Source organism: Chionomys nivalis, chromosome 6 (assembly GCF_950005125.1).
Source record: "Chionomys nivalis chromosome 6, mChiNiv1.1, whole genome shotgun sequence".
NCBI classification, from domain to species: domain Eukaryota; kingdom Metazoa; phylum Chordata; class Mammalia; order Rodentia; family Cricetidae; genus Chionomys; species Chionomys nivalis.
The window spans coordinates 4,489,480-4,506,820 of record NC_080091.1 but is presented as its reverse complement, the minus strand read 5'-3'; the positions used below and the strand labels follow the sequence as shown (position 1 = coordinate 4,506,820).

General features: G+C 59.0%; 2 protein-coding genes across 4 annotated transcripts; one reads left to right on the top strand and one right to left on the bottom strand.

Annotated features, from left to right (window-relative positions):
* The first annotated feature begins 412 nt into the window (after positions 1-412).
* On the top strand, positions 413-7,103 carry Tmem259 (transmembrane protein 259). Of its 3 annotated transcripts, none has more exons than XM_057771834.1 (11): positions 414-756; positions 4,544-4,789; positions 4,873-4,972; positions 5,049-5,159; positions 5,265-5,387; positions 5,463-5,563; positions 5,661-5,718; positions 5,842-5,874; positions 5,946-6,078; positions 6,161-6,260; positions 6,364-7,103. In XM_057771834.1, exons 1-11 carry the CDS (start codon positions 541-543, stop codon positions 6,796-6,798), a joined length of 1,656 nt encoding a protein of 551 aa, XP_057627817.1. In that variant the 5' UTR covers positions 414-540; the 3' UTR covers positions 6,799-7,103. The 3 variants fall into 3 exon arrangements, with proteins under 3 accessions (XP_057627815.1, XP_057627817.1, XP_057627816.1); XM_057771833.1 differs by having other exon boundaries at positions 415-756; positions 5,791-5,874; XM_057771832.1 differs by having other exon boundaries at positions 413-756; positions 5,661-5,874.
* Positions 7,104-7,118: 15 nt separating this feature from the next.
* Positions 7,119-14,477, bottom strand: Grin3b (glutamate ionotropic receptor NMDA type subunit 3B). The gene is made up of 9 exons (XM_057771831.1): positions 14,064-14,477; positions 10,738-11,330; positions 9,493-10,525; positions 8,410-8,555; positions 8,212-8,327; positions 7,973-8,124; positions 7,662-7,826; positions 7,510-7,577; positions 7,119-7,428 (listed from the first exon to the last, which is right to left on the bottom strand). Exons 1-9 carry the CDS (start codon positions 14,475-14,477, stop codon positions 7,119-7,121), a joined length of 2,997 nt encoding a protein of 998 aa, XP_057627814.1.
* Between the last annotated feature and the right edge of the window lie 2,864 nt (positions 14,478-17,341).

Genomic DNA, 17,341 nt, shown 5'->3' with positions numbered 1-17,341 from the left:
CCCGGCACTCCGCCCTCAGCGCTGCCCCAGCCAATGAGCGGGTGTCAGGGAGCCCCATGCTAATGACGTCCTCGCCGGACTCCGCCCCAGTGACGGATCACATACCACGCCCCTATAATAGCCTCCGCCAATAGGAAGCTGGATGCAAATTACAGGGCTGTAGCTCCGCCCTCCCGCGGAGGTAGCCGAGCTGCGGGCACCGCGGCAGACAAGTTAGGCGAATGCAAATGAGCTGGGATCCGGGCCACGCCCCCAGTCAGCCCGCCGCTCACCGGCTCGGCACGGGCTCGACGGGGCGGAGCTCCTCGGAAGTGGACAGGCTCCGCCCCTGCAGCCCGGCCTCCTGGGGCGGCCGCGGCGATCCCAGAGTGCCCCGCGCGCGGCGGCGCTCTGGCCCGGCGCTCTCGCCGGCGTCGCTGGCCGAGCGGACGCGAGCAGGAGCGCAGGCGGCGGCGACTTGCGGCGGCGGGGGGGGAATCCGGCGGCCGGGACACGGCGGGGGGGGGCAGCCGGCGGCCGCCGGGGACACACGGGGCTGTGATGTCGGAGCACGTGGCGACCCCGGGGCCCGGGCCCAACGGCGGCGGCGGCGCGGCGCCCGTGCGCGGCCCGCGCGGCCCCAACCTCAACCCCAACCCGCTCATCAACGTGCGCGACCGGCTTTTCCACGCACTCTTCTTCAAGATGGCCGTCACCTACTCGCGCCTGTTCCCGCCTGCTTTCCGTCGCCTCTTTGAGTTCTTCGTTCTGCTCAAGGTGACCCTTGACCCCTGACCTCTGACCCCAGCTGCCACCCACCTGCCCACTGTCACTGCTTCAGCACCTGACCCCTGACACCTGGATGCCCTGATGTCAGTCTTCCCACAGATGCAGCCCCTGGTCCCCACTTCCCCGGCTCCCAGGCCCCGCCTCTTGCCCTTTGACCTCTGACTCTGCAGCCTGGGAGCCTAGGCCCCGAAGTTTTCACTCAAGACCAGAGCCTGGTGTCCCCTTGGGAACACCTCCCACCTGTCATTCCCGTCCTACCCCACTCTGGGCCTCCCCTGGGCACAGTTCCCTGCCCCCTGCCCCCGTGTCACTCCACTGTTCTCAGAGTCTTGTCAGGCCTTCTGTGGCTCTTGGGTGAGGTCACCTTACTGGGGTCAGCAGCAGAGTCACAGCCCGGGACTGTGTGGCCTGGGACCTCACGCCTGCCTAAGTCTTGCTGGGAGATTGCAGTTGCCAGGCCCTGCCCTGGCTGTCTTCCTGCTGTGTTCCAGGGGGACACTGGGTTTGCAGTCACAAAGGCTGCTCAGGAGGGATGGGCACCAGGCTGCCTCTCACTGGGCACCGTGCCTGAGACAGCCTTCCGAGAGGAGCTGGCTGGGCCATCTGGTGTTGGGGGCGTGGCATGATGGCGGATGTGCTGGAGTTGGAGGGCATTGCCTTTTCCTCATGTGGGGCTGGTGAAGGTGGGACTGGCTCCTGTCGCTTCTCCAGAGCTAGTAGTTTGGGGTTTCATAGAGGTAGCTCAGGTACAAGCTCCAGACAGATGTCGGGTTCCCCTCAGTCTCCAGTCCCTGGTGTGGAGATGAGCCGGCGGCCCCTCTTCCTACCTTCTACACCCTCAGAGTCTCCGATGATGACCCCCAGCTGGGGTGCCAGGTGCCTGATCGTAGCCGGGGGTCTGCTGGATTACAGTTGGTCCATGCTGTCTGAATTGGGACAACAGGCCTTTTAGTGACTGGTTTCTGGGGCTGCTGTTGTTTCGGGGAGCCCTGTTGCTGTGTTTCCTGCCCATCCTGCCTGCCCAGCTTCCTCCCAGCCTTCATAGAGGGGGTGTGCTTGATGGCCAAGGCCTGTCAGGCCTGTACCACCCTGCACCCTGTCCCCACACCCAGCCTAGGCGTCAGCTCCTGCAGAAATCCAGAGAAGAACTGCTGGCCGTGGTATCCCCTCTGCTGGCCTTACAGCCTCAAAGACTGAAACTAGACAGCCCTCCCTTGAGGCTCTGGGAGCCTAGGCTAAGCAGCCATACTGTGTGGGCGACCGTGGGGTAGAGGGAGCTGCAGGCTCCTCAGGGTGTGGGCAGCTGTTGAAGGGCCAGCAGGAGTAATGGCCCCAGCTCAAGCCCTGCTCGAGTGGAGATCTGACGCTGGCAGGTGCTGTGTGGCACCCTTTGGTGGGCCAGTGGCACCGAGTGTTCTGCGGGAGGCGAGAGCATGCAGCCCTCACCAGGCCTCTGTGACCAAACTCTGCCTGTTTCTCTGGCACAGAGTGGGTGGATGAACGGAGGAGTGGCCCCAGGGCCTGAGTGGGCTGCCAGACACTAGTTCAGTGACAGGTAGGGACTTGTGGGATTGCCTAGCAGCTGTGGTGCAGAGAGAAGCCTAGATACGTCCACCTGTCCACTGGCCACCTCCCTCTGCTTCTGGTTGCCCAACATGTAGAGCATGGGCCTGTTTACTCCCAGTTCTTGGGCCTGACTAGCAGGAGCCGCTGCCTCTGCTCTCAGCCTGGGAGGTCAGACTTCATGACACCTGATATGGGAGAGCCTCACAATTCACAGGGGTAGTGTTGGCTTTAGGCATGGTGAGCTCCGGACTTTAGCCTTGCTCTCAATCCCAGGGTCTGCATCCCCTCAGGTCACTACTAGGAGGGCTGGGGCAGGCTGCAGAGGGGAGGCATGGGCAGCAGGCAGAGCAGGTTGGGCAGCAGAGCAGCCCTGGCTGGTTCTGGCCTTAGGTTGCTTATGTCCCTTACCTAGCGGAAAGTGGGGGCGCTGCTGCTGTGCTTGCCACCACAGAATCTCTCTCGAGATTGGGGTTCAGGAGTCCAGTCTCGTCCGTGAAGAGTGTCGGGACTTGGCTGCACACATTGAGCATGCCAGGTTGTCCAAGACTGTCATGGTCCTGGTGACTCCCATCACCTAAGGGTCAGGGTCCTGGTTCTCGTGGATCTGCAGACAGACAGAGATCTGTACTGGTCAGTGGGACTGCGGGAAGTTCAGGGAAGGTGTCAGTGGGGATCATAGAGGAGTTTTACTCTATACCCTGTATAGGCCCAAGGAGCGCAGAGTCCCCTTCAGCCCAAGGACATGGCACATGAGGGACATCCTGGGGTCTACAGGTGCTGCGAACATCCCTGCCCTCCGCCTGACATGGGTTAGGGCAGTGATTCTCAACCTTGAATCTGTGACCCTTCAATACAGTTCGTGTGGTGGTGACCCCCAGCCATAAAATTCTTTTCATTGCTATTTCACAACCGTTATGAATCATAGTGTAAAAATACTTGCATTTTCCAGTGGTCTTAGACAACCCCTCCCCCCCAAGGGGTCATGACCCACAGGTTGAGAACCCCTGGGTTACCAGCTTTCTAGTTACTCTCGCACTGTGCAGAGAAAGAGGAGGTTGTTCCCAAAGGGTGGGGCCTCTGGGGTGACTGTTGGTCTAGCATGGGGCATTTGAGGTTAATAAGTAGTATTAAGTAATCTGTGACTGCCGGGCGGTGGTGGCGCACGCCTTTAATCCCAGCACTTGGGAGGCAGAGGCAGGCGGATCTCTGTGAGTTCGAGACCAGCCTGGTCTACAAGAGCTAGTTCCAGGACAGGCTCCAAAACCACAGAGAAACCCTGTCTCGAAAAACTTAAAAAAAAAAAAAAAAAAAAGTAATCTGTGACTTTTAAAAACTTGTAGCCAGGTGGTGGCTCTACAGAACGTGTGTGAATACATATGTGTGTGGGAGCCTGTATCCCCCAGTATTCATGGGGAGGTCAGAATAGCTTGTAGGTGTCAAATTGGGGATCAAACTCAGGTTCTCGGGCTTAGTGGCCAGCACCTGTACCAACTGAGCCATCTCTTTTCTTGACCTGTACTTGAACATCTGGAGCTGGGTTGGTCTCAGCAGGGCATCATGGACCCTGCAGGGTGTGAGCAGAGCTCTTGCCCTTCCATTCCAATCCCCCACATGGCCCACAGTTTCCTCGCTGCAGGGTTACCAGCAAGAGTGGCCATTGCCCTTTTCCAGGTGAAGCTACATTTCCCAGGCAAAGCAGCCTGCTACTACTGAGGTGCCCTGGCCCCACCTGGCAGGGCAGCCATGTCCTTAGGGCTCCTGCTAGTCCCAGGAGCAGGGCAGAGGGTGCCTTGCTGGAGACGTTGGCTATTTTTAGCTGGTGAGATCGGGGCTTCTGTTAGCAGCAGTGAGACTGGGGTCCCCAAAGGCAACTTTGTGGGTTTTTTTTTTTTTGAGATTTATTTATTATATATACAACATTCTTTCCATGTATGCTTGCATGCCAGAAGAGGGCACCAGATCTCATTATAGAAGGTTGCTGTGAATTGAACTCAGGACCTCTGGAAGAGCAGTCAGTGCTCTTAACTTCTGAGCCATCTCTCCAGCCCCCTCCAAAGGCTACTTTGAGTTGAAGCAGCTGCTGGGCCAGGAAACTGTTGGAGTGGGGACCTTAGGCACCTGGGTCCCAAGGAGGCACAGGCAGCCAGGGATACCTGGCTGGGAGAGGGGTGTCCCTCTGCCGTGCTGACTGCCCTCACCGCACCCCCAGGCCCTCTTTGTGCTTTTTGTGCTGGCCTACATACACATTGTCTTCTCCCGGTCGCCTATCAACTGCTTGGAGCATGTTCGAGATCGATGGCCGCGGGAGGGCGTCCTGAGAGTAGAGGTGCATCACAACTCAAGCCGGGCACCGGTGGTCCTGCAGTTCTGTGATGGGGGTCTCAGCGGCCTGGAGCTGGGGGAGGAGGAGGAGGAGGAACTGACCGTGGAAATGTTCAACAACAGTTCCATCAAGGTGAGCGGGTCTGGGCGCCCAGTCCTGGGGACACCCACCCAGTAGACCATCAGGGACTGACACCTAGGCCCCCTGTGCTGCAGTTTGAGCTGGACATTGAGCCCAAGGTGTTCAAGCCTCCAGGCGGCCCCGATGCCCTGAATGACAGCCAGGACTTCCCTTTCCCCGAGACGCCAACTAAAGGTTTGTGGCCCCAGGTAGGGAGGGTGGCAAGGCCACACTGAGGGTGGGCAGCTGACCACTCTTTCTCTGTCTGCAGTGTGGCCACAGGATGAGTACATTGTGGAGTACTCGCTGGAGTACGGCTTTCTGCGGCTGTCACAGGCCACACGCCAGCGCCTGAGCATCCCTGTCATGGTGGTCACCCTAGGTAAGGCAACTTGGGCACCCTGGCGGACTGGGGCTAGGCCAAGGAGCATCCGGCTGTGAAAGGCTCCCCGTCTTCTGTGAACGCTTGACTCCCATCTACCCACAGACCCCACCCGGGACCAGTGCTTCGGAGACCGCTTTAGCCGACTCTTGCTGGACGAGTTCCTGGGATATGATGACGTCCTCATGTCCAGTGTGAAGGGCCTAGCAGAGAATGAGGAGAACAAGGGTGGGGCTCCGGGCGGGGAGGACGGGGGGGGGGAGGGATGGTGGCCACCCAGCTGCTCATGGCCGCCTCTCCCAGGTTTCCTGAGGAATGTGGTGTCTGGGGAGCACTACCGCTTTGTCAGCATGTGGATGGCACGCACGTCCTACCTGGCGGCCTTCGTCATCATGGTCATCTTTGTGAGTGAATAGGCATGACTGGCACTCCTGGGGGGCTGCCGGGCTGGGGTGCCCACCCCCAGGCACCCCTGACCCTGCCCGACCTGCCCGCCCGCAGACCCTCAGCGTGTCCATGCTGCTGCGCTACTCGCACCACCAGATCTTCGTCTTCATCGGTGAGTCCTGGCCGGCCGGGGGTGGGCTGGGCTCTCCCCAGGCCCTCACGGGCGGCCGCCCTGTGCCCGCAGTGGACCTGCTGCAGATGCTGGAGATGAACATGGCCATCGCCTTCCCCGCAGCGCCCTTGCTGACCGTCATCCTGGCCCTCGTCGGTGAGGACCCCCGCTGCGCCCCCGCCCCCGCCCCGCCCCACCCGTGCCAACCCCGCCGCGTGTCCCCGCAGGGATGGAGGCCATCATGTCTGAGTTCTTCAATGACACCACCACGGCCTTCTACATCATTCTCATCGTGTGGCTGGCCGACCAGTATGATGCCATCTGCTGCCACACCAACACCAGCAAGCGGCACTGGCTGAGGTGGGGGTGGGGCCAGCGGGGGCGGGGTCAGGGTGGATCGGGGCGGGGCCTGTCAGACAGGGCAGCTTCTCCCGCCCCGCAGGTTCTTCTACCTGTACCACTTTGCCTTCTACGCCTACCACTACCGCTTCAACGGGCAGTACAGCAGCCTGGCCCTGGTCACCTCCTGGCTCTTCATCCAGGTGAGGACCGCCCTGCCCTGCTGCGCCCCACCAGGCTGGCTGGCCTACTGCTGGTGGGCGGAGCCTCATGCGGCCTGGCTCACCTGACCTCTGACCTCCGCAGCATTCCATGATCTACTTCTTCCACCATTACGAGTTGCCGGCCATCCTGCAGCAGATCCGCATCCAGGAGATGTTGTTGCAGACGCCACAGCTAGGCCCCGGGACCCCCACGGCGCTGCCCGACGACCTCAACAACAACTCTGGCTCCCCTGCCGCCCCCGATCCCGGTCCTCAGCTTGCGCTGGGCCCCAGCTCCAGCTCCGCTCCCGCGGGTGGGGCATCTGGGGCTGACTCGCTGGGCGCCGCGGCCTCGGTGTCCGGCAGTGACCTGGGTTGGGTGGCCGAGACGGCCGCCATTATCTCGGACGCGTCCTTCCTGTCGGGGTTGAGCGCCTCACTGCTGGAGCGGAGGCCGGCAGCCCCCAGCACCCCGGACAGCGCGCGCCCTGACCCCGGGGTCCCCCAGGAGGATTCGCCTGCGCCTGCCGGGTCCTGAGAGCAACGACTTGCCCGGCTCCCGGCGGGGCCCGGCCGGAGCCTGAGAGAGCTGTGGTCTGCAGGGAGAGGGGCTGGCGGTGAAGGTTCTGGAAGCGGCCGGGACAGGGCGGCGAGGTGCGGTGGGCGCGTGGCCGCCGGCCGCCTGGTGCTCCCCAGTGCCTTCCTCACGGCGCCCGCGCAGGGCCCAGCGCCCGGGCCCGGACTCGCAGGTGGCGGCTCAGGACGCGGGGCGCACGTTCTACGCTATTTAATTGCAGTGTACAGAGTCGTGTTTGTATATAGAATAAACTGTCGTGGACAGCGCGGCCGTGTGGTCCCTCAGCTTTCCGCCGGTCGTACCTGCAGCAGACGCAGTGGCCGGAGCTGGGCGCCATCCCCCAGTCGGGCCCGCAGCTCCCCGCGCCGCAGTAGCGCACTGCGCAGACGCTCCCGCGCCGCCTCGATGCGCAGCTCCAGCTCCTGCAGCTCCGCTTGCGGACCAGGCCCATTGGAGCAGAGCCATGGGCGATCCCCGCCGACCTCCCGGGTTTCCAGGAGGAACCGCACGCGCCGCTCTCGTTCAACAGCCCTGCGCACCCGCCTCCAGCGCGCCGCTCCTTCAGCTGCAGGCGGCTGCTCCTCGGGGCCGCTAGGACAGAGAGGAGGCAGTGGCCCTTGCAGCCCGCCTGGCCACCTACCTGGGGCTCCCCCCTCCCCGCCCCACGCTCACCTGCACTCTTGTTCCGGCTTCTCCTGGTGCCCTTCTGGCGTCCCAGTGTTGAGTGCTCGGTGGATCTTCTAGGGACACAGACCAGCATGTCAGTGGGCGCCCGGGTTGCCCATCTGCGCCATCCCACCCTATTCTGGTCCCTGCCACCTCACCTGGCTCGTGTGAAGCCAGTACTGCAGTCTGTTGCCTCTGCGGATGCGTGGCAGCACCAGGTGGTAGAAGACGTGCTCACCCAGAGAGCTGAGGAGTGCGCTGCCCAGCCCGAGACACAGCAGCACAAACAGCCCCGAGAAGTGGTAGACACCCATCTGCAGCGTCTGCGGACAGCGGTGTCCCCAGGGGGTCGGGGCCAATAGGTGGGGGGATCTTAGGAATGAAGGGGTGTTGGGGCTGTGTAGGGTGAGTGCCAGTGCACGCAAGCATAGCCAGAGCTCCCCACCCTGTGTCCCGGGCGCCTGCCCACCTCCGTCATGGCGAACACCCGCTTCCCGCAAGGCACCATCTTGTACCACTTGTCATGGAGCAGGTCAATGAAACCGGAAGACTTGTAGCGACTGATGAACTCCGACAGGTTGGAAGTGAGCGGTGAGTTCTGGGGCAGCCCTATGCCGTAGCCTGGAGAGGTTGAGCCGGGTGGGAGGAGGCTCCAGTACACTGCGCGCACCCACGGCTGGGATGCCCAGAACCCCACTCCACACTCACCCTCGATAGCAAAGGGTTTGCCCACGGTGAGCAGCTTACAGTCAGCGTCAATGGACACCTCGTAGTCCAGTAGAGACTTGTCCATGATGAAGGCGTTGAGCTTGGGTGGGTCGCTCCTGTGGAGCAGGATGGTGCAAGGTCAGCAGGCCCTGAGTGGCAGGTGGCCCTCCGACACCACACAGTACCCCGCAGACTCACGTGAGCATGGCCACTCCATGTGGAGTGGTGGGCGCACTGTGGCGCCGCATGTGCGCGTGCATCTCAGGGAAGCTCGCCTTGATGTAGGCCTCCGCGCTGCTCTCCCACACGGTGCCGAAGCGGAAGCCTTGGGAAGGGTGGTGCAGCTGCGGAGGAGGAGCGCTCAGCCGGCAGCCTGCGCCCCTACCAAGGGCCTGCTTGACCTCGCGCAGGGGCCTCTCGTACAGCGCTCAGATGCGGTACCATCAGCTCTGCAAATGCTTCATTTGGGAACCCCAGAGACACTCCATATTCTTCTGCTCTCACCCCAACCCCAGTCCTCACCTCACCTGGCCTTGGCTATCAGCCACTATGGTGGCTAGAGCACTGGGCAGCACCTAATTGCAGGGAGCCCAAGACTGGGGGTGGGGTCAGCAGGTTGCGACCAGCTAGATCCCAAAGAGGGGGAAACTGAGAAATAGCACGAACTCCAAAAACATGAAAGGCGAGAATAAATTCGGATGTACTTCAGCATGCCTGCCATCCCTGAAGGACGGCTGTTGTTGGTTTATGTTTTTTTGCGACAGGGTTTCTCCGTAGTAGCTTTGGAGCCTGACCTGGAATTAGCTCTTGTAGATCAGGCTGGCCTCGAACTCCCGGAATTCCGCTTGTCTGCCTCTGCCTCCCGAGTGTTGGGGTTAAAGTCATGCGTCACCACCGCCCACCTGGCTGCAATTCTTTAAAAAAGGACTCATCCTTAAGAATGAAGGCCTCGGATGGTGGTGGCGCACACCTTTAATCCCAGCACTTGGGAGGCAGAGGCAGACGGATCTCTGTGAGTTCGAGGCCAGCCTAGTCTACAGGAGTGAGTTCCAGGACAAACGGACAAACAGGACTGTTAAACAAAGAGACCCTGTCTGGAGGTAAGGGAAGCAAACAGAGGTGTCATCAGGGTGGGGCCACGTCTAGAATCCCCCAGGGAGGAGCTGGGGCCAGGTCAGGGGGTAGAGACCCTGGATTCCATTGCCAGCACTGCAATTGCTGAGCCCAGTGCCACCCCACTCTGACTACAACCCACAGCCCCTCAGCTTTCCCAGGCCCCACCTTGGGGTCATGGATTCCAGACAGCTCCTCAAAGGTCTTGTCCCCGACCATGACGGCAGCCAGATTGGCTGTGTAGCTGGACAGCACAAGCAGGCAGAAGATTGCCCAGAGGTTCATGAGGAAGCGTCCGGTAGGACACTTGGGTGTCTTGCTGGAGACAGTGCGCCCGAAGAGGATGGCATAGCAGAGGTTGAGCGCCGAGGAGTAGGAGAACACAGTGCCACGGTTGCGGCCACGGGGCGTGAGTCCATAGGGGCTCCGCCATTCGTACAGGGTAAGGAAGAGCGCTGTGAGGTGCAGAGCAGCGAAAACACCCACCCACATGGACCAGTGCAGAGGCCACATGAAGGCCCCGATGGGTGAGGCCGTGTCCCGCGTACGCACCATGATGCCCAGGCTGGTGGAGAAGAAAGGGCTGGTGAAGTCCACCACTCGGGAGCGAGCCGAGTTGATGCTGAAGCTGGTCACAGCCATGTGTGCCCGGCCAGCCAGCAGATCGCCCACCAGGCCTGTCCAGCGTCCATCACGCAGGGCCCCATATTTGCCGTCCCCCACAATATAGAGCTCGAAATCAAAGGCCAGGTCCTCAGCCAGCCGCTCCAGCAGGTCAATGCAGTAGCCGTAACAACATCTTCGCAGCGTGCGGGGAACCGAGCCGTTGGCTAGTGCTGCAAACAGCGCATCCAGCTTGGACGAGTCGTTGGTGCCTGGGTCTAGACACAGCTGTCCAGCTGGGCACTGCCCATCCTCATCGGATTCCCTGGTGAACACAAACGGGTGCTCCACCAGGGTCACCACTCGCAGCTTCGGCCGTGCCTGGGTGCCAGATGGAGACGGGATGCGCACAGCAGCCGTCCCGGGCTCAAACTCCAGCAGTCCGTCCTGCCAGCTGCCCACCGTTGCCCAGGCTGGGGCGCCCAGCGGATCCCGGCGCAGGCTCCACACCTTGAAATGCCGAGACACGTGCACCTGAGAGGAGCCTGTCACCCACACGGCCCCTGTGCGGCCCTGGAAGGATGTGTTGCTTAGAAATCTGGGGAATGGAAAGAGTAGGGATTATCACAACTCTGAGAGAGCTGCGCCTTGCTCAGCTAGCCCCCGCCTGGAAGCCATGGGGGCTCTAGGCTGAGGATGGAGGGACAACCACCCGCCTCTAGGTTCTGTTCCTGCTGAAGCACCCACCCCTAACACACGGGACAGAGCCAGGCTATGGGCCTGGCCTTTCCCCCGCGAAGCTGGACTCACCGAGCCAAGGTGTGCCCAGATGACTCAGGCCCAGCTGGTTTCGGGTCCTCACAGTTGACGGCACCCGGAAGCAGGGAGCGCTCCGGATGTGCGAGGGCCATGCTACCGAGTGCTCGTGCCACCAGCTCCACCGTGTCGTGAATGGCAGCTTCCAGTGAGGGTCGTTTGATTTCTCCCAACGCCAGCACCCCAGGTGACAGACCGGCTGTGGGCAGTGCCTCCGCAGGCAGTGGTGTGCCCAGTAGCCACTGAGGACCTGGTGGTGCAGCCTCTAGGACCTCATGTGCGCGGGCAGCGCTGCAACCGAGGAGGACCGCGGCAGGCACTATGCTTAACCCTCCGTCCAGTGCCCCCAGCAGGGACAGCCCAGCCCGAAGGCCGCCATTGCTACTGTCCAGCCGACTCAGGTCCAGCACGAACTTTGGAGCCTGGCCAGCACGGCTAGTCCAGAGTGTCACAAGGCTGCCAGGGTCCCGGACTCGGCAGAGTACCAGAGCAACGTCCTCCCAGGCATGCGCCTGTAACAGGGACACCAGCACATCCAATATGGTCTCCAGGGGACTGGCCCAGTCCAGCTGCAGATGGAACGGGGTCTGGGAAGAGGAGGTTCCAGTCAGTGCTAGTGAGCTTGGTATCTGCAGCCCCATCTCCACTCCACTCTCTCAAGCTGGGTACCGTCCTGCCTGCTTCAGCTCACCCTGCTCTGAACCCTCTAACCCTCCCCGGTACCTGCCCTCCCCGCCCAGGCTGGTCTTGAACTCATGATCCTCCTGCCTCCTGTCATCCCAGAGCCCTAGGTTGACAAGCAGGTACCATTTCTTCCAGTTATGCCCTGCTGAGATGGGATCCCAGACTTCATGCACCATGGCCCCAGCTTCTCTCGTGTTTTCTATGCATTCCCCCAGCTACAATGACCTTTCCTCTCCAAGCTAGTCAACTCCCATATGTTGGGGAATAATATTTTAAGGCGTGTTGCTTTTTTTTTTTTTTTTTTAAAGATTTATTCATTTATTACATATGCAGTGTTCTGCCTGCGTGTATGCCTGTATGCCAGAAGAGGGCACCAGATCTCATTGTAGGTACCTGGGAGGCACCATGTGGTTGCTGGGAATTGAACTCAGGACCCCTGGAAGAGCAGTCAGTGCTCTTAACCTCTGAGCCATCTCTCCAGCCCCCAAGGCGTGTTGCTTTTGTCTATGCTGCATTTATTTAACTCTGTGAAGCTACGATTCTGTCTGTCTTGAAGCTATGATTCTGTCTGTCTAAAACACCTGCTGGTCTAAAGGGCTGAACGGCCAATAGCAAGGCAGGAGCAAGGATAGGCGGGCCGGCAGGCAGAGAGGGAGGAAAAAATGAGGAAGAGAACAGAACAACAAGGGAAAAAGGAGAAGGGAACCCAGCCACCCAACAACACAGCCAGTCATGGAATAAGAGTGAAAGTAGCTGAGCGTTGGTGGCGCATGCCTTTAATTCCAGCACTCGGGAGGCAGAGGCAGGCGAATCTCTGTGAGTTCAAGTCCAGCCTGGTCTACAAGAGCTAGTTCCAGGACAGGCTCCAAAACCACAGAAAAACCCTGTCTCGAAAAGCCAAAAAAAAAAAAAAAAAAGATTTAAGAAAGAGGCAGGGCGGGCTGGAGAGATGGCTCAGAGGGTAAGAGCACTGGCTGCTCTTCCAGAGGTCCTGAGTTCAATTCCCAGCAACCACATGGTGGCTCACAACCATCTGTAATGAGGTCTGGTGCCCTCTTCTGGCGGGAAGGCATACATGCAGACAGAACATTGTATACATAATAAAAAAAGTTAATTAAAAAAAAAAAAGAAAAGAAAGAGGCGGGGCGGTGGTGGCGCACGCCTTTGATCCCAGCACTAGGGGATCTCTGTGAGTTCTAGGCCAGCCTGTTTTACAAGAGTGAGTTCCAGGACAGCCTCCAAAGCTACAGAGAAACCCTGTCTCAAAAAATCAAACAAGCAAAGATTTACAGGAGAGAAAGATAAGAGCCCAGTGGCAAAAGGTAGTTGGGTTAATTTAAGATAAGAAAAGCTGGCAAGAAACAAGCCAAGCTAAGGCCGGGCGTTCTTTTTTTTTCGAGACAGGGTTTCTCTGTGGTTTTGGAGCCTGTCCTGGAACTAGCTCTGTAGACCAGGCTGGTCTCGAACTCACAGAGATCCGCCTGCCTCTGCCTCCCGAGTGCTGGGATTAAAGGCGTGCGCCACCATCGCCCAGCCGGGCGTTCATTTTTAAGAATAAGACTCCGCATATTCCGGGTGGTGGGCCCCCAAAAAGCCTAAAGAGTAAAACATCACACAACACCTCCACATCCTTCAAAACCCAGCTCTGTCTCTTCTCTGTAGACCTGGACATTATCAGGGAGAACCTTGGACTCTCCGGAGCTCGCCCAGACTTTGGTTCCTGTCTGTCTCTCTCCCCACTTCGGCTTCCATCCTGACCTAGTTCCACCCCCCCCCAGGCGCCCCCTGGTGCTCAGCACGCGCTGATCGAGCGTCCTTAGGGGTTTTGTAGTACATGGCCCCAGTAGACACCCACCATCCCCTGGGGCGCTGCTGTCACGGACGCGTGGCTGAGGAACACAGGAGGATGCCACAGCTCTGTTTGGGGAGGCCAGGCCAACCCCAGAGGAGCCGGAATTGGCTCAGAGGCTGGAAGCATAGCTGCCCGCAGTTCCCAGAACGGGACGATCTTCAGCTTTGGTCTTGAGTCCCCCACCCAACCAAGCGGCCTTAGGGGATACAGGGAACCCAGGGACACGAGGGTCTCAAGCCCTGCTCCGAGTTGTTACTCCTGGTGGGAACTTTGGTTGGCCTGCTTGGTCCGGAGTGAGACAGCTTCAGACACAGACACAGAGACCCTAGCCAGGTGTAATGGCGCATGCTTTTAATCCCAGCACTCGGGAAGCATAGGCAGGTGGATTTCTATGAGTTCAGGGCTAGCCTGGTCTACACAGTAGAGGTTGTCTCAAAACATTAAGTAATTTTAAAAACTTAAAAAAAAAAAAAGACATAGCGAGGATGAGGATGGGACATGCCGAGGTTGGGGATGGACCGGCTCTGCTCTTGGGCTGGAGGCCACCAGAGCGCTGTGGATAGGGAGTTGCTGGCCTGTAGGGCCCCTGGGAAGGAAAAATGGACTTCTGGGAGGATTTCCCAAACTGGCCAAGTCCAAGGAGAAGAGAGTGGCGCGCCCTCCTAGCCAAGGCAGGCTTAGCAGGGAAGGGATGGGGCAGGGGTCCTCTCCATTCCCTGGTTGGAGAAGTGGGGCTCCCGCTTCCCTTCCCCGCACCCCAGGGTCCCCAGCGCTCCCTGCGTACCGGGGTTCCGAGGGGAGCGCGCGCCTCCCTCCTCAGGATGCTCAGTACCGGGGTCTCCGTGGCCGCTGCCAGGAACTGCAGCAGCCGCAGCTCGGGCCGCGCCTCGGGAAAGGCTACCGAGGCCACCACGCCCGGCGGTGCCAGGACCTGGCACAGACCTCGGGCCAGAGACGCGGGGTCCCGGGCGGGGGACGCGATGGCCACCAGATCCAGACTCAGGTTGTGCGGCAGCCGCGGTGCGGGGATGGCCAAGGCGGCCAGGACGCGGGCGCGGGCGGCGGGCGCGCGGGGCAGGAGCGCAGCTAGGCGTAGGGAGCCCCCGGCACGCGAGGCAACCCCGCAGGGCTGAGGGTGACCGCTCACCGCCCGGAGCCCCAGCGCCAGGACGAGCCACAGCGTCCTTACACGTTCCATCCCGAAGTTGCCCCTGTGCGCGGGGAAGGAGGAGACACCTGGGCCAGTCCGCTCCTTCCCTCCTTTGGGTCCCCGTCCACTGAAGGAGGAGCTGGGCCACTGCCTGGCTTGCTGTGGCTGGCAGGGAGGGATGGGTGATGCCTCCCACAGCCCAGAGGTTCTCAGAACAGTCTTTACCAGCTCAATCGTGTGTGCACCCTGGGGGAAACTGGGGCAGGCACATCTGGTGGAAGGTAGATGTGCCCTCCAGTCCTGGCAATCATCTTTTTGGTAATTTTTTTTTTTTACTTTATTGACATACTGAGTTTATTTCACATGTATGTTTTTGTTTTTGTCCCCTGCCATTTCCACTTCTGAGCACCACTATGTCCTATCCTGACATCCATACATACTGAGAACCAAGTAAAGGGTGGAGCGCCATCCTTGAAAACTAAACAGGCATTTTAGACAACACACTGTTGGACAACATTTATCGAACACAGGAGGGAAAGTTCTCCCTTCGCATTATAAAAAGGACAGCCAGGTACATCAACTGTTGCAGAAATCAAGTAAGACGGAATATTTCAAACTGTTTAAACCATGTTCTTAAGGAGACTGCCCCCACTGTCAGAGATCTTGATAGTCTCCTGGTCAGTCATCTGGAAGCAATTCTTCACATCTTCATCCTCCTCATCTTCATCCTGACTCCTCTACAGCTCCCAGGTGCTGCCCACTACTGCGCACAGGCCCTGACCCGCACTTCAACAGGTGTTGGGATTTCAAAGCCCTCAAGAGAAACGCTTGGCTGTACAGACATTTTCAAAGTTGCCAGTGTTGCTTTAGTTGGACTGCCTGTATAGTTCACTGCGTCTGCCTCCGTCTTTCGCCCCAGCACCTCAACTAACCATTTCAGTGATAATTGGTGCTCATTCTCACCATTATCCGCCTTAAAGTGAAAATCTTTGTCAGCTTTTAGTTCACAACCGAAAAGGTAATTCTGAGGCCTTAGAGGGCTCCTGTCCATGGAGTCTTCCATGAGGTGAAGGCGCGTTCTTCGGTGGAGGGAAGTCGGACGGAGAGTACTGCCTGCCGCTCCTCAGAATAGACATGCAGGATGCAATCACGCCAGGGACCGGCAACAATCTTGAATCACAAAAACCAAACAACAAAAAGGTATCTGTATTTATATCTTGGGTTTGTGGGCTAAGCTGCATTCTGCAGGCCATGTGGGGACAGCCTTTGGGGTCTGTCACCCCTCTCCACTCTGTGGGTCCTGAGGATCGAAGTAGGGTCCTCAGACTTGGCTGCAAGCACCCTTACCCCATCTTGTTTTCTTCTCTTTTAAAATGTGAATTATTGCCGGGCAATGGTGGCGCACGCCTTTAATCCCAGCACTCGGGAGGCAGAGGCAGGCGGATCTCTGTGAGTTCGAGACCAGCCTGGTCTACAGAGCTAGTTCCAGGACAGGCTCCAAAGCCACAGAGAAACCCTGTCTTGAAAAAAAAAAAAAGTGAATTATTATTGGCGCACACCGTTAATCCCAGCGCTCTGGAGGCAGAGACAGGCGGATCTCTGTGAGTTCGAGGCCAGCCTGGTCTACAGAGCTGGTTCCAGGACAGCTGGGGCTACACAGAGAGACCCTGCCTCAGAAAACAGTATTATTTTTCGTATTCGTTTGAGACAGGGCTCCATTATGTAGCCATGGCTAGTCTGGAACTCCATGTTCACACCAGGCTGCCCTTGAACTCAAGAGATCCATCTGGGTCTGCATTTGGAGTTTCCGTGGTGGGTGGGTCCACGCTCTCAGGGACCACTGGACTCCCCGGAGCTGGATGTGCACCACCCAGCACAGGTGCCTGCAACCAAAGTCACACTCTCTACAACAGTCTGAACTGGCCATAGAGCAAGCAACCTTTCTGGCCTCCAGAACTCTTTAACCTTCCAAACCCAGTGTCAAAAGCCCAGACACACACACACACCGCCAGGCTCATCTTCTTATGACTCATTTAGGCAGCATTGTCATTGTCCCCTCGGTTCAGGGAGGATGGGTAACTTCAGTCCAGTTCCCCCTGCCTCACATATAGTAGATCCTTACACTCTCCTCCTCCTCCACTCCAGAACCCTCTATAGCTCCACTGTCACGGTTCCCCCCAACTCAATTGACTCAGGGTCCAGCTGTCCGCTGAGTGTGGCCTGTAGCGTCAGGGACCAAAGGCTTTCCTGGCTGGGAGGTTCCTGCTGGGAACTCTGTGGTCTGTCCTCACAGGCAGGGCCTGGCCTGGGAAATATGGCATTCTCCCAAGATTGGGCAGCGCCTGCAGAGAACACTCAGCCCTGATGAATGAATCTACACTCACCCCCAGCCCCACCCCCCACGCTCACTCTCCTTGCAGAGCTAAAGGAAAAACATCCATCAAGCAAATAAAAACGCCAGCAAGACAGACTGCACTTTGAGTCGCCTTCTAATGGGATGGCAGCTAGGCACCTGGCCAGGGCTCCAAGGTACATCAGGTTAGGGGTACTTCAGGATTCCTGCCTGGGGCCACCATGCCACCAACCTCAGTCCTCTTGGATGGGGCTAAAGTCCTCAGAAATCTGCCCTTGTCTACAGTGTTCCCAGCTGGCCTCTTCCAGCCTACAAGGACTCCTGGGTGTCGGTCTGTTCAGCCCACTGAAAGTGAGACAGTTGGGGTACAGGCCCAGCTGGATTCACCACTCCTAACAGAAGGGCAGAAAGGGCCGGGCGATGGTGGCGCACGCCTTTAATCTCAGCACTCGGGAGGCAGAGGCAGGCGGATGTCTGTGAGTTCGAGACCAGCCTGGTCTACAAGAGCTAGTTCCAGGACAGGCTCCAAAACCACAGAGAAACCCTGTCTCGAAAAAAC